Here is a 14,704-nt window from a genome sequence, read left to right on the forward strand (position 1 = left end):
ATTATTTTTATTTTGCAGAACCCCAGCTGAAAGGAATTGTGACAAGGTTATTCAGCCAGCAGGAATACTTCCTGCAGATGCACCCAGATGGTACAATTGATGGGACCAAGGACGAAAACAGTGACTACAGTAAGAAAAATTAGCCTGTTTTGCAACCCAATTACAATCAAATGCATCACCTAGTGGGTCTCACTTGTGCAGCTTCATTTTTGAAAAGATCAAATTAGGAGGAAGACAGCTGTTTTCTGCACATTTTTTTTTCTATCTATCCGTCCCCTTTAAATCTTGCCAGTATAATTTCATATGTTTCCTCTCCGATCTTCTTCCCTCCTGCCCCGATTCTGTAACTGCCATCTGGGTGGGGTGGAGAATAAAACCCATGATTTGAATTGCTGCCAGAAGAGAAAGGAGATTATATTTATACACATGCCACGTGGGTAAAGGATACGGGGAATTCTCTCTCCAAGGAGAAGAGGAGAAAATCGTTTTCACTATTTTAGCCTCAAAAATTCAGCAAGCATCAGGAATTTCTAGGCTGGAGAAAAGCAGCTGTTCACTGAAGTCTCGTGCTTTGAGGCTGGTGTAAAGGCTGAGGGTATCAAATGACCTTGTCAAAGGAGGTCATCTTCTAAAACCATGTTCAGAGGGTTTGGGTGTAGGCTGGACAACAAAGGGCAGCAGAGCCACACAGTTCAAAAACTATGGCCATGCGCAGGAGCCATACTGGTTTAAATGCATACAAAGCAGTCGTCAGTCTTCCTTTTGAAGAGGAAGTCGTTTTGTCAATGCCAAAGCTCTTCAAAAGGTTATAAAAGGTGTAGAATATTTTCTGCAGCATCTCTGCATTTCATAGGCATCAGAGTGCCATCCCTGAGTGGGCAGTTAAGCTCAGATCCTTGCTGCCACAAATTGAGAGTAGAACTCAAGTCTTGCTTTTTCTTATCTATGTTGGTTTGCAGTTCCCTGTACTACTGTTAGAGGGGTATTTAACCTGGCCAGCTTGGAATTTGGCTTCCCAGACATTATTAGAGGTGAACAGAAGTTCATCTGTGTGGTAGGGTTGATGGAAGAAAACTTCATGTACTTTGTGAAAAGAGGAGCCTGCTTGATTTGCTGACAAATTTTGATGTAATTCAAAGAAGCTCCTAGCTGGCATTTCTCCAGGAAGGCAGGGCCTGGGCTGCAGGTGAGGGGTATCTGTAGGGGTGCAGCACATGTAGCACATTGACACTGTCCTGTGAAGGTGCACTTGGACAGGGGTGCAGGGTGGCTGTAGCCCCACATCCCTGGTGTTTGCCACATCCCCAGGAAGCTGCAGGGAGCTGTAGCAGGAGCATGGTGTGTTCTGGGGCTGCCTGCTTCAGGCAGCTCAGGGCTGGGCGTCCACACAGCAGAGAAGGAGCTGTGGGAAGATGGTGACTGAAATTGCAGGTGGCTGGCAAAGCCCTCGTGGAATGACCCAAGAGGCTGAATCCAGAAATGTGGCCTGTATCAAATGTAAATGTCAGGTTTTAGTCCTTTTACATACACTGATACTGAACAAATTATATACTGCAAATTGCAATAAGACAATTTCTGATTTATGTGTGGAGCAGGAGAATCTGTGGACTTACACACACACACTTCTCTACGCTCAGAGACTTAGGAGGTCTCATTCAAGAAGAGTCTGGCCTTGAGATACTTTCTGACAGACACCTACACATGGGGTGTGTTCAGTGGGCTGTATTAGCTGCTTTTTCATAAAGGAAGAAGCCCTGGGGTGTTCTTAAGCTGCAGAAAATCCCACTGGAGCCCTATTTGTCAAAAACATGGGAAGATATGCTAGAGATGACAGGGATTCATTGCCCTCATCTATCACGGAGGACTGAACAACAAAGTAATGGGCTTAAATGGGAGCAGGGATAAATTTAGGTAAACAGCAGAGAAATGTAAGAGCAGTTCTGCAATATTTCAGACTGACAGGCGAGATGAGGGAAGCTGCTAAACTCTCAGTGGTTGCAGGGGAACCTCCTGAGTTCCCATGGCTAGGTTGGGCCCCAATTGCCCAAAGAGCTGTGATTTATACATCACTCCAGAAATGTCAGAGATGAGTTTGGTTGGGTGCTGAGCACCTGAGAGCTGCTTTCATCCAGTCTTCTTAACTGGAAATAGATGGGCTGAAGTACACTTCTAGAGTATAAATCTGGTGAGATGGCAGCCCTGCCTCGGCAGCTTGGTGGGAGAGGAGGCATCTGACTGAAGTGTGCCAAGCCACTGGCTCGGAGTCAGGGACTATGCTGGAAAGTTTAGGCAAGTTTTCGAGAGAAGATTGAAGCCAAAGAATTCCCCATCTTCTGATCTCAGGGGATTTCAAAAGAGGGAAAGAATCCAACCTGACAATACTTGGCTCCTGAAAATGAAATTAGGACAGTGCTTTATTCAACTTTATATAACTTTTTACTACATGGTCTTGTCCATAAATCTTGAGTTTGAATGAACATTTCAGAATATGTGAAGCTTCCAGTTACAGCTTCAAAACGAAATCACATTTTTCACTCTGGAAGTACCAAAAGAAAGTCAAAAGTTACTTGTCCAAGTAAACAGCTTACAGATTTGCTTCATTGCTGTTTTCTGTTCTGAAGTGCTTCTCCAGAAGGTTCCTAACTAGCCAGTCAGAAGTGTGTGCAAGAGCAAGACTCATCAAAGACTAGATAAATAATATCTTCCCATCCCTGAAGAGGGGTTGGTTATCTTGCATCCAGAGCAGGAAGGGGCACTCTTGAGAGCCAGAGGAGGATCCTTCCCACCCTAGATGACCACCTATTCTCCATGCAGAAGTCATCTTGGCGCAGTTAAACAGTTGGTGAACACCGTGTTCCATACATTGCTTTGTGTTCTGTACCCCCACACTGATTATTCAAATTAACATTGTGAAAGGATGCATAATTTTCATGGAATACATTAGGTTGGTTTACTCTGGCAAAATAAACGTTTAAAATGAGACACGCCATGTCCCTCAGATACATCTGATGCAATTAGAAGTTCTAATAAAAACCCAGTTATTTATACAAGAGGAACTGCTAATATTTAAGCAATTTTTAAATTAATTATCTGTTGCCCATTTTTTGTGTGTTCTTGAAGCTGGTGGCATTTATTTTCCACCTCCTCTCACTTAAAGAAAAAAAAAAACCCAGAAAAAGCCAAGTTCTAATGGCATTTGAATGGGCATCCAGCCAGCTTCCCAGGAGCCAGCACTTGGGACATCTGTTCCTTCTGCCATGCCGTTAGAGATGTGCCATTTCAATGTAAGCAAGGGGGCACATTCTCTGGCTGCTGGAATTGGGATATGTGAAGTTTTCGTCCTACTGGAGTGCATTTTCATGGTGTATGAGGCCCCTGTTTGTGTTCCTCCTGTGATGTGTGGCCCCCAACTTGGGGCAGTATCTTTCCTTCCAGCTCCAGTGATCTCAAATGGCCTTTCATGGCTCAGTGCTGCTGTCAGTGCTTGCATTGTTACTGCTCTCCCCTGGGCTGAGCAGGGTAATGCCTCATTTGCCCACGTAATCCTGCTGAACATCTGAAAAGCTTTGGCAAATGGACAGTACAGAAAGGATAGGTGACCTGGACTGACCAGGTGGAAACAGCCCAACATATCTAGGGTATTGTTTGGTGCTTTCTAGCTAGATATTGTTTGGGGCTTTCCAGCCAGAAACACCAAAAGATTAAGGAGGCTTGCATTCCAGCATCCCACTTGGGTTATCTTCAGCTGTATGGAGCCTTGTCAACTTTTTTCAAACTTTTCTAGGAATGAGCTATTCCATAACCTCTCCTAAACTCTCAGGTTCCAGTGCTGCACTATTCTCTTCGTAGAGAATTTTCTTCATATCCAGTCCTCATTTCTATTTGAGGCTTTTGTCTAGTGCCTCGTGTCTTTTCATTGTGTTCCTCTGAAAAGAATCTGTCTGTGGCTTTCCCTTCTTTGAGTTAAGCAAATGCAGTTCCCTGTTTCTTCTTTCGTTATGTATTGCACCAGAGTCTCTTGATCATCTCAGCAGCCTTCCTCACTCCCCTCAGGATCTTAATCCTCATCACCTCATGCACTGAGGCTGCTCTGACCCTATTGCATCTTCCATTACTCCTTTGTTATTTGTGTTGCACACAATGTTTCATTATGCTCATCTTGCTGCTGTGCATATGGACCACACCTTATATATGGCAGGTCTTTCCTCACTCTTCATTTCTGTAGATAATTTAGACCCATAGGGAAACATGCATTCAGAATTTAGCTGATAAATTACTATAACATAAGAGTGACGATATATTCATGCATTTAGGAGTGGAGTGTGGAGTAAATACCACTGGTCAGGTGTAAATACCACTGTTTGAAGATGGTAAGATGTAAAGAAAGAAAAGAGGCACAAATATTAAACATCTTCAAGTTTTTTTCTCTTTTGCCCATGAAGTAAAAGAGCATGTCTCTTCTATGAAGCTGCAGATGGCATAGAATATGTGTCATTTGCAGCAGAGAAACGGTTTTAAAAGATTTTTTAAAATTTTTATCTTTTTCACATTAGCACACCCAGTGTCCAGTTGTATTCTACCACAGCTAGACGTCTTTTCTCTTTTCAAATCTGCTGTTCCAAATGAATCAGATTTTTTTTTTCTGACAAAAAATGAGACAACTAGCTTTTGAGGTTGATTGAGGGGTTTCCCCCATTTTTTACATTCTTACAATACAGCCTATAAGTTTTTAAATCTGTTCTAAATATGAAATACTTATTTGAAAACATGATAGTAAAAGGCATTAACTTCTACAAAGGTATTTCTAGATTTGAGTGCAGACATAGCTCTGGGAATTTACAAACTCTTGATTGGCCCAAACTGCTCTTTTTTTTTAAATTGAGGAAGATACTTCCTTCCTAAAACTTCTTTTGGCTGCCAGTAACCTCTGCCATCTTTGTGTCCTTATGCTTGCCTGCCCACTTGCTCCCCTGCATTTGAGGAGGAGATGCTCTGCCATGATGGTGGGTGCAGCAGGGTCCCAGGGAGTTTGGGAGCTGGCAGTGGTCCTCCTACTGTGGCACAGCACAGTAGGATTGTTCCTTTGATCCCTTTTCATGTAGAGGTGGAAAGAGATTCGGAAACACATGGGTGCTTCCAAGTGGAACTTCTCAACCACTAATTCTTGCTCTATGCAAGGTGTTATCACCTTGCTGCCTAATGAATGCTTTGAATGGTCTGTCACAAGTTTTCTATGCAAGACAAATTGGCTGTAGGAAATGAATGATGATGCCCATTTTGTTTCATTATTAGCAGTAAAATGCTCCATTTTTCAGTAGGAGGAAGAAATAGGGAAGGGGATTTGCTTATAGACTTCTTAATTGCAGAAGGTTTTAGACCTTCATTATATGGAGAAAGGGATAGGCAAGATTTGTAATGCTTAGTAGTTACTCTGGGATGTGTTTGTCTTTTCTAGGGACAGTACCAGAGTAGCAGTCCTTGACTCCAGTTATATTGACCAATACCCAGCCTGGGTTGCATTTTCAATATCTATCTACTGACATTCTCCTCCAAAAATACACATACAGGCACTGGATTTTGTACAACTTCAGCACTTTGATGTTTTACTGAATAGGGTGCTTAAAAACACAGGAAGGGGCTGAGATGAGAGTAAGGTTTTTTTCACTAGACTTGAGGTGTCTCCATTTTAGGCAGTTCATTGAAGGGAGTCATCCAGTCTTCCTTGAGAATTAGGTGAAGAAAAAACTATATATTCATGTTCACTGGAATTTATGGATCCTCTTTTGAAGGCAGCCCTGCTCAGCCAAGGCACCTGGTAGATGTCCTGGGTGATGTGGCATTGTTTATTCATGTTTCAGGGCTGTTGTGTGGGAAGAGACCTTGCATGAAGTATTTCCACTGTGTGCTTATATTTCTGACCCTGTATCCATCTTTCCATACCTTCAGGTTCCTGGGATGACTTCTAGTTAGCTCTTTGTAAGCTGAAGCACAAGGGATCCTGCAATATCTAAATACTCTTGTCCTGTAAATCTCAGTAGAAACAAAGCCATGCTAATTCTTCAGTGCTCAGTCTATCAGTACTGATAACAGTCTCCTCTTTGAGCCCATGCTGTTAGAAATGTAGCAAAAGCCTGACAGTACATTAATGTATATACTCATGGGAAGAGTCTTTCAATAAGATACAGGGTCTGCTGGGTGGGAATTAAGCAATAAAGTAATTAACTGAGAGGAAGTTGCAATGCTTTAATCAATGAGACTGCAGTAAAACCGAATAATGGAAGATCTTGTCCTCTTCTGTCCTCTCCAGTGCTGATCCTGAATGGGGAGCAGTACTGACATCCCAGAGTGGAGCACTATCCTTGAGTTTCTTCATTCCCTTGACAGCCCAGGATCACATGGGCAAATACAAAGTCAAGTTAATTGGCATTCTTCTGGCCATGGTTGCTGTCTGTGTACTCCTTTTTAGCATATGGAAAATGCAGGAAAGTGTGACTAGGCTTAAATGTGTTTCAGGGTGAGCTAAACTGAGTTGTGTTGTTGCGTTTGCCACAGGCAAAATCTGTGTGTGTGCAGTTTCCCTGGCTCAGCTGGCCCTCAGAAAGCCATCATGATGCTCTTGCTTGGGAACACGGATGAGCCCTTGGCATTGCAAAGGCAGTGATCAGACAGACTGATGGGTGTGTTAAGGCATTTGGGAGGCAGCCCAGACTCAGTACTTTTAAAAATTTCTTTCCACTATCAGCTTCATGGCTGCAGTCCTTCCCTGAAGCCAGAAGCAGGATGCTTAAACCTAGTGCAGTCTCTCTTGTGAAGAGGCAGGAGTGGGGTGGGCTGGTCCTGGGGCAGGAGCAGCTGTGGCCATGTAGGATGATGTGTCCATAACATTTGCTTTTCTTTTCCTTCCACAGCCCTTTTCAATCTAATTCCTGTGGGTCTTCGTGTGGTGGCAATCCAAGGGGTGAAGGCAGGTCTGTACGTTGCCATGAACGCTGAGGGGTATCTCTACAGCTCAGTAAGTACTTTGCACTGTTGGGCTCCTGGAGTGCCTTGGTTTTGTAGGTGGGAGGAAGCAGACTGTGCTGGGACTTCAGCTTTTTCTGGATACAGTCACGTATCAGCAAACCTTTAAAAGCAGGAGCAGGGGGAGTTGCTGCAAGACCATGCAATATTCACTTTAAAGTGTCTTCACGGAGATTCATGGCAATATTTCCTGACCTGTGAAGATACACTTTCTGTTCCTTTAAGTATGTACTTAATATAGGTCACGTTGTTGAGGCGTTTGTATAGGCTTGGCTGGTCATATTCTGATTTCTCATTTGTGAAATGGCATGGACTTAATGGGATTGCTTCTGAATTGCCCCCAGATACCTGATCATAGGTGGTGCCCCAATGAGTGTGACCCAATGGGTCATACTTGCTTTTTACTGCAGTGTAAATCCACAGCAATGCCCTGACTCTCTTAAAAGGGTTCTGGACTATTCTGCTGGCAGAAATTCCCTGTATTTGTGTGGTCTTTTTAATGCACATAAAAGATAAGTGCAGCATTTTTTTGCCAACTAATTCCCTTATAACTTTCTTAGATGGCATGAAAGGGCATGAGGTTATTCATAAGATTCTCATTTAAAGTATGTAATTGATTTTCACAGTGAATAATTGATTCAGTGATTTATTAAATATGGCAGCCCGTTTGCCAGAATTTTTATGCTTCAAATAACTTTGTTCTAGTTCTACATAGTAAAAAGTGATAGTTAATAATACACTTCTCATTTCTGTAGTTATGATAGCTTTACAGTGCATAGCCAGATTCTAATCTCATCTGCCTTTGTGTAAATTTATAGTGCAGTGATTCTGCTCTTGTCTGGGCACTTACTTTGCTTCAAAAGTGTATGTGAGCATGGAGATGGGACCACTGAAAGGGCAGCAGTTTGGGTTGCTCTGTGCAATTTTTCGTAACTTTTTTCTTCCATCTTCGTTCCTGGTCAGTTTTATACCACTCACATGATTGGGATTTCCCCTTCTCCCTTGGGATGTAACAAGGCTCTGTTTCCCCAGCAGCTCGGGGTAGAAAGCAAGTGGATGTGTTAGTATGCCTGGCGAGAGAGGTCTCAAAACTGGCTGCTTGTCAAGGAGAGACAGAGAGATCAATCTGGATCTCTGTGGATGCCAGACGCTTCCTGTTCTTTCATAGCCCAGTAAACATAATTGACTGCTTCTAAATAAATTAAATTGGTTTACTAACAATGAAAACTTCCTCTTTTTGTAAAGCTATCAGAATCCTAAAGGTAATACCAAGCCTGGTGTGATACTGCATTATTGTGCATGTGTCCCTCTGGGCACGTTGTCAGGGGCTCAGGACTGATGCTTTGCCCCGTTTGTGCAGTGCAGAACACGGTTCTGGCCTAGTGCTGAGGATCCTTGTACCATCAGGGTCCTGTAAATGAGGATTGTAGGAAATCAGAATGTGTCACAGAGCCACAGCCAGCCAATGGGGTCCTCTTGGACCAATGATTGGTCATCATTTTCTGAAGAAATAGTGCAGGGGAGGGAAAGGTGTGGGTCTTGGGAAAAAAGAAGAAATAGAGAGTTGGAAAAATGATGTTTGACAGCTGAGAGATGAGAGGAGATACAGAGAAAAATTGTCTCTCTCTAGTAGCAGTGAGACACGATGTAAGGGGTGGGAGGGACACACCAAGAGGTAGTAGACAGCAGGAAGACCATGCTGTCCAGGAAACACATCTGTTAGTCATTTCAAGTATCCTAAAAGGCACCAGATCGCACATGTATTCAAGTGAGGGTGGTTTAATGGGCCTGCTTGTTTCCAACAAGTGTGCCTGTCTTGAGTAGGAAGGTTAATCAGGGAAGGCTGATGGGGAAGGATGCACTGTGATGGCCAGTGGTTAATGAAGTGAACCTCATTACATGCCACAGCTTGATGGCATTGAGCTGTCTGAGCTAATAAGAGTGAAACCATTACTAAAACTGTATTTTATCAATGTGATCCAAGGTTTCTGCTGGCAGTAAATGGGTGATACTCTACTCCAGGGAGATGGACCTTTTTGGATACTTTCCTTGTGATGATTGGTGGCTCTGTCTTTGTCTTACAGCTGTAAATCAATTAATTCACTGTGCTGGGGAGCAAACCCCACGGCAAGAAAATAAAAAATTTGTGGATAAAGTGTGTTAGGATCAGGGAGTGTGGATCAAGCTCATCATAAAGGACAAGGGATGAGATCAGGATGCCATGAAAGAGCTGGATATGTCTGAGAAGAGCTCAACCTGTTCAGACAATCTCTTTTGGATACTGCAGGTTTCCTTGTGGGGTGAGGGTCCCCAGGCCACGCTGCCCGGACCTCATTGCTGACCACACCAAGGGACACATCATCCCTGCTCTTTGCTTAGCAGACCCTAAACTACAGCTTTGTTCTCTCTGTGTAGATATCTAGGTTTTTTTCACTAGCCATTTTTGGGGGATTTCTGAAAAAAATTGGGCCAGCATTCCCCACAGATACTGTTCACTCACATGAGCCAATTGATAAATTAATTGCTTGGCTGCCTTCCATGCTGCATGGAAGCCCTGTAAGGACTTCTTAGAACATCCTCAAGTCCAGGACAGTTTCAGATAAAATTGTCTGGGATGATGTTTTTTTCTGTTTGTTTTTGGTTTGGGTTGGGGTTTTTTTCCCTTCTCTGGTACCCAGATTGATGCTGTAACTGAACATGTCATCACTGTGGGTTTTGTTTCGTGGGGTTTTTTGGTGGTGTTTAATCTCTGTGTGACAGCTGAGGTTTTGGCTGACATCCCTGCCCTGGATCAAACCGGAGGCTGTTATCAGCCTGGTCTTAGGGATGGCTTGTGCCAGCTCCTTCTGAGTTTATGCCAATGGGCTCTTGAATGAATGGGCTTAGAATAACCAGCCCCTGGAAGAGTCTTCCTTGTGTTGATTAGCACAAAAGTAGGGCTGAGTAGAGTCCTCTAAAGCCAAATGTGGTGAGACAGCACTTCGTAGAAACTTGGGAGACCTTCCGATGGCTTGGCCACATCGCTGCCTTCAGCAGTGAGTTTCCTCATCCCTGCCTCATCTGTTCAGGCAGGGATAGTGTCAGGCTGGATTGCTGGGTTGAAGCCAATCATACATTCCTAGCCAGCTTTAGAGGCCTAAATTTACACGCTAATAAATTACATATTAAACTTTCTTTGTTCGGGAAGCAGATGTTTGAAATTGTTCATTGTTTACTTACACTAGATACCTGATTTTGTTTCCCCCAGACAAGGCTATCGCTATCTCTGAGGCTGATGTGGGAATTAGGTGTTAAGTAGACAAGAAAATCATATTCTGGCTGGAGACATCTTTGCAGAAAGTAGGATGCAACCCATTGTCTGTATGGCAAGCTTGCAGAGTCTTTGGTATGTTCCCTTTTGATTTCCTGTAATGTACAGCAGCTGTAAATTCCCTGATGGTGCACAAAGGTTTACATCCCCACTTGTTCTGGGGAGGGGCATGACTCTCCTGAAGATCCACTGTTAGCATTAATACCAAAGTGAAAATGCACAGAATGCAGGGCAGTGGGTATAATTTGTAGTGCCTCAGGACTTGTGAAGAAGCTGAGACCACGGGCTGGCTGTTGCACAGGATTCAGAAACATGGATAAGGAGGTCTGTCCCACTCCAGTGAGTTTGCAGCCTGATTGTAACGGGAGAAGACTCAGAACATGCTCTCCTGTCTGTCTGGAGTTAATAGTACCACCACCAAATTAATTTCCATTAACTTTTCTTTGTGAACTTTGTGTAGTTTCTCGCCTCGGTTCACAGCTTTTCCTCTATTATTCCTGCAACAACTCACAGGGCCATGGGAAAGGGAGTACCTCTGAAGTACTTGGCTTGGGAGGCAAAGCTAGTTCTCCTGGAGCAGATCATCACAGGACTGTAGAATCTCCACAGGTCCACCCAATCACTCCAAATACACTGAAAATCTCTCAATATGATGATATGTATAATTCAGTGGCATGACAGCTGGGATGGGTTTTGCCCCAAGTGCAAAACACTTCTCTTCTAAAATGTATTGCTCTCACATATTCCTTGTTGTTTAACTCAGAGTTCCAATTATTTTTGAAATGGCAAATTGTGATACATAATTTATTGGGAAAACGTAGAAAACCCTAGCAGAGATAGAAAATTGGAAAAAAATGGGTCGCTTACAAGAGCTCACTATGGTTTTTCAGTGTAAACCTGTGAGTTTGAAATGCTGAAATTAGAGCCTGAATCACTTCAAAGATTCCTGCTAATAAGGGAATGATTATGCACAATAAAAAAAAAAAATCCAAGCAGCATTGAGAAAACCCCAGTCATGCTGAAAGCTCAGTGTGTCTTCGCATTTTCTTTTCCTCTTCTTTTTTTTCTGCTTTATCATTTTGCATAATAAACATGCCTTGAATAATAATGAACAAGCATCTGGGGAAGTATGTATATTAACTGTATTTTTAATCTGCTTGTGATGCTATAACTATTTTGCTACAACTCCTCTAGGGTTGCTGCACTCCTGTTTACATCACTCCAAGGTCAGGGGCTGGAATCAGTAATGCTGCATTCTCTCCCCTAATAGGCTTGGGGTGTTAAACCTGTTCCTGCCAATGCCATTCCTTTAATTCCTGTTTGATCTCCAGTGGTACTAGTTGATTTGGTCAGAAGTACAGCTAGCCAGGCTAGGTAGGTATCCTGGACATATTGCAAACCTTGTAAGAAGGCACACTTGTTGAGGGGATTCCCTAGTTTACATGCCTCATTAGGGAGCCAGGTCAGTGGAGACCAGTGTAATGTGCCTTTAATTTCTCTCCAGAGTATCTGCTCTTCTTCACTGGCTGTTTAAAGGGGCTTGCTGAATGAAGACATTAACTGGGAGATAAAAAACTCCTCCTGTCCCCGGACTTTTTCATAACTATGGGAACAAAATGGGTATGCAAGGAAGCAGCAGTCCTGAGAAGAGCCAACCCCTGGGAACAGATTCCTGCCTTGCATCAAATGTTCCTAAAATACAGCTCCTGGCAGGCACCCTGGCCATGCCATCCTTGTAGCATGGAAACTTGTAAATACAACTCCCATTAAAAAAGATATCCCTCTTCCTCTGGTAAGATGCTGCCATCCATGCTGTTCTGCTTGTCTGCTGAGAGCGGCACAATGCATTTCTGTGCTCTTTGATGGCAGGTTTCTCATCTGGCATCCTGCTGAGGTACCTGTATTCCCTGAACTTCCCAGCACAGCACCGTGGTACAGCTCCCACAGGGAGGGATGGGGCTGTGCACCTTGAATTCACATCTGGAATGAGTTAGATCAGACTTTGCTGTTCAAGCAAGAGACCTTCAGAGGAAAAAGTCAGTAACAGCAGGGCCTAATCCTGATTTCCTAGCTGCTGTTACCTTGTCTTATATGATAGCAATATAAATTATAAAGGATAAGTAAGCTTCAGTAATAACATTCTTCTCTTAGCCTTAGTTGCACAGGACATTTAGGAACATACAATGGTCTGCCTAACACCAGCTGGAGGAGCAGGGATGGGCTGGTCCCCCTTGTGAGCAGTGGTCTGTCAGTGTTGGGATGAATTATGATCTTTTGCTGAAATTTCATTTTGGAAGATGATGGGGGAAAAATGCTCCAGAGGTGCTGACTCATCTCATTTTGATACTTCCCCAAAGAAACATTACAGATTCCCATTTTGTAGAAGAACTAAGAACTTTAGAGTGGTTTATATTGCCTTATCATTCCTAATAAAATCAGAACAAAATGTTTAGATTTTGGTAGAGCATTTTGATCCCACATGATTCCCTTGAAATGTGGAGGGAGGGTAAAACACCGTCAAGGAGGAGTTGCTGTAAATTGAAGTGAAGGCAGGAGTAGAAACCAGAGAGATGAGTCAGTGGAAGCTGCCATCTCCTGCAGTGTTTGTTTTGCTGATTTCCTTGAGGCCAGACAGGCCTAAGCATGGATAAGCAGGTAGGCAAAGCTTTTGGAGCAGGTGCTAAGCAGCAGTAGTGTTGCACAGAGCTTGCCCATTTTTCTCCTGTGTGTTGTGTGTGATCAAGTAATCACTGTAGGGGGAAATGATGAGGTTGAAGCAGAACAGTCAATGGCAATACAATATCTGAGTTGGATTTTGGAAGGGAACTCTAATACATGTCTAGATTGAGGACAGGAAGTGCAGTGAAACCCCTGTTTAGCAGAAATTATGTACAGGTGGAGCATTTATCTCAGCAGGCAAAAACCAAAAGATGACTGTCAAAATGTCCTTCTGGAGAGGTATTTCCAGCAGAAGTCCCTTTCGTTGCATTCCTTTGCATCTTGTTAGCTGGGGGATGCAGGACTGACTGGTAACTGAGCTCCTCTGTCCACTACATAGCTAATATTTGGCATTTCCTAAAACTCTCCAGCCTGCTTTGCTTGTTTTTAACACCATTTATTCAGTGTCTACTTTAACAGTAAATTATTATCAAATAATTTGTCTGTTATCTGTTTTCCAGAAGTGAAACCTAGACAAAACACCAGGATTACAGTGGGACTATCACTAACGTTTTGTAGTGGAGGGAGGACAGATATTGTCATTTTTGGGTCCAGGATACTGACATGAAAAGAAGCAAGGAAAGTTTTTAGTGAGGATATGTTTGACTGAGGTCAGGTGTGTATTAATGAAATTATTTGAATCTCTTTTCTAATACCAAATTCAAATACCAAATGGATAAAACTAGGAAATGGTGTGCCTTTGCCAAACAGTGACTAACAGCTCTGGAGGTGAAAGCAGGAGAGAGACTAAAAAGTCCAAGGAAAAAACTTCACTAATTGTGTGCATGTAATTATAACTGGGAGGCAAGTGACAGAAAACTTTAAAAATGGGGGAACATTGAATTGTAATGCTGTTTTCCAAGGAAAAGGAAGAGAGGCTAAGTCCCTGGGCTATTTCAAGACAGACTGGCTGAAACAGTGGGGAATGTGGGCTACTGTAGCAGAAAGGCCTGGATGGGAACCTGAACTATCCCTGCTTTGCTGTCACAGGGTAATGTCCTGACTAAGCATCTCCAAAAAACAAAAATAATTTTATTGAGATCTCTGGATCACGGGAACTCAGTTCAGGTACTATAGACTCTTGTTACCATGGATCCTAAGATATGGAGCTGGCTTCTGGCACAGGAACCTCCTGAAATTGTTGAATTAGACGTGCACAGCAGGAGTTATGAACCTGGCCTGAAATGCATATGTACAATTCAGTGAAGTGCTAGAATTGCACCTTGGTGCTTTTGTGAATCTGTGTTCGCAGGGACACAAGCTATGGGGAAATACCAGCCTCTTCCAAATGCTTCTTCTGGCATCTTTCTGAATGAGACACTCCACACTTCAAGGAAAACTCCAAATCTAGCCATCTTCTCTTGCAGTGCATCCGTCCTTGAAAGGGAGCGTGGGGTGGAAGGGGTCTGTGTGTGCTGCTGTCCCTGCTGTGCTGTGTTGTGAGGTGTTGTGTGTTGACAGTGTGCTCGGCTCTGCAGAGGCGTAGGATGGCCAGCGGGGCTGTGCCAGGAGCCCGTGAGCTGTGTGCGAGCAGGGAGGAGCTCAGGGGCACCTTGCCAGCAGCACTGCCCAAAGGCAGCCTGGCAGCAGAGCAGGCAGGCAGGACATGGCTCTGGATCTGCTCCAGGGCCTCCTGAGCCTTGCCTGGTCCTTGCA

At 43.5% G+C, this 14,704-nt stretch overlaps 1 protein-coding gene across 4 annotated transcripts in view; it reads left to right on the forward strand.

Annotated features, from left to right (window-relative positions):
• The window catches only part of FGF12 (fibroblast growth factor 12), a 232,518-nt gene that overhangs the window by 155,504 nt on the left and 62,310 nt on the right, over positions 1-14,704 (forward strand). For all 4 annotated transcript variants that reach the window (XM_088060968.1, XM_014254302.2, XM_088060967.1 and 1 more), the window contains 2 exons: positions 19-129; positions 6,909-7,012. In XM_088060968.1, coding sequence (XP_087917094.1) covers positions 19-129; positions 6,909-7,012 — 215 coding nt within the window. The remainder of the gene's footprint in view (positions 1-18; positions 130-6,908; positions 7,013-14,704) is intronic.

This window comes from Pseudopodoces humilis, chromosome 11 (assembly GCF_049639895.1).
Source record: "Pseudopodoces humilis isolate 2021_Gansu_Grassland_sample_001 chromosome 11, ASM4963989v1, whole genome shotgun sequence".
Taxonomy (NCBI): domain Eukaryota; kingdom Metazoa; phylum Chordata; class Aves; order Passeriformes; family Paridae; genus Pseudopodoces; species Pseudopodoces humilis.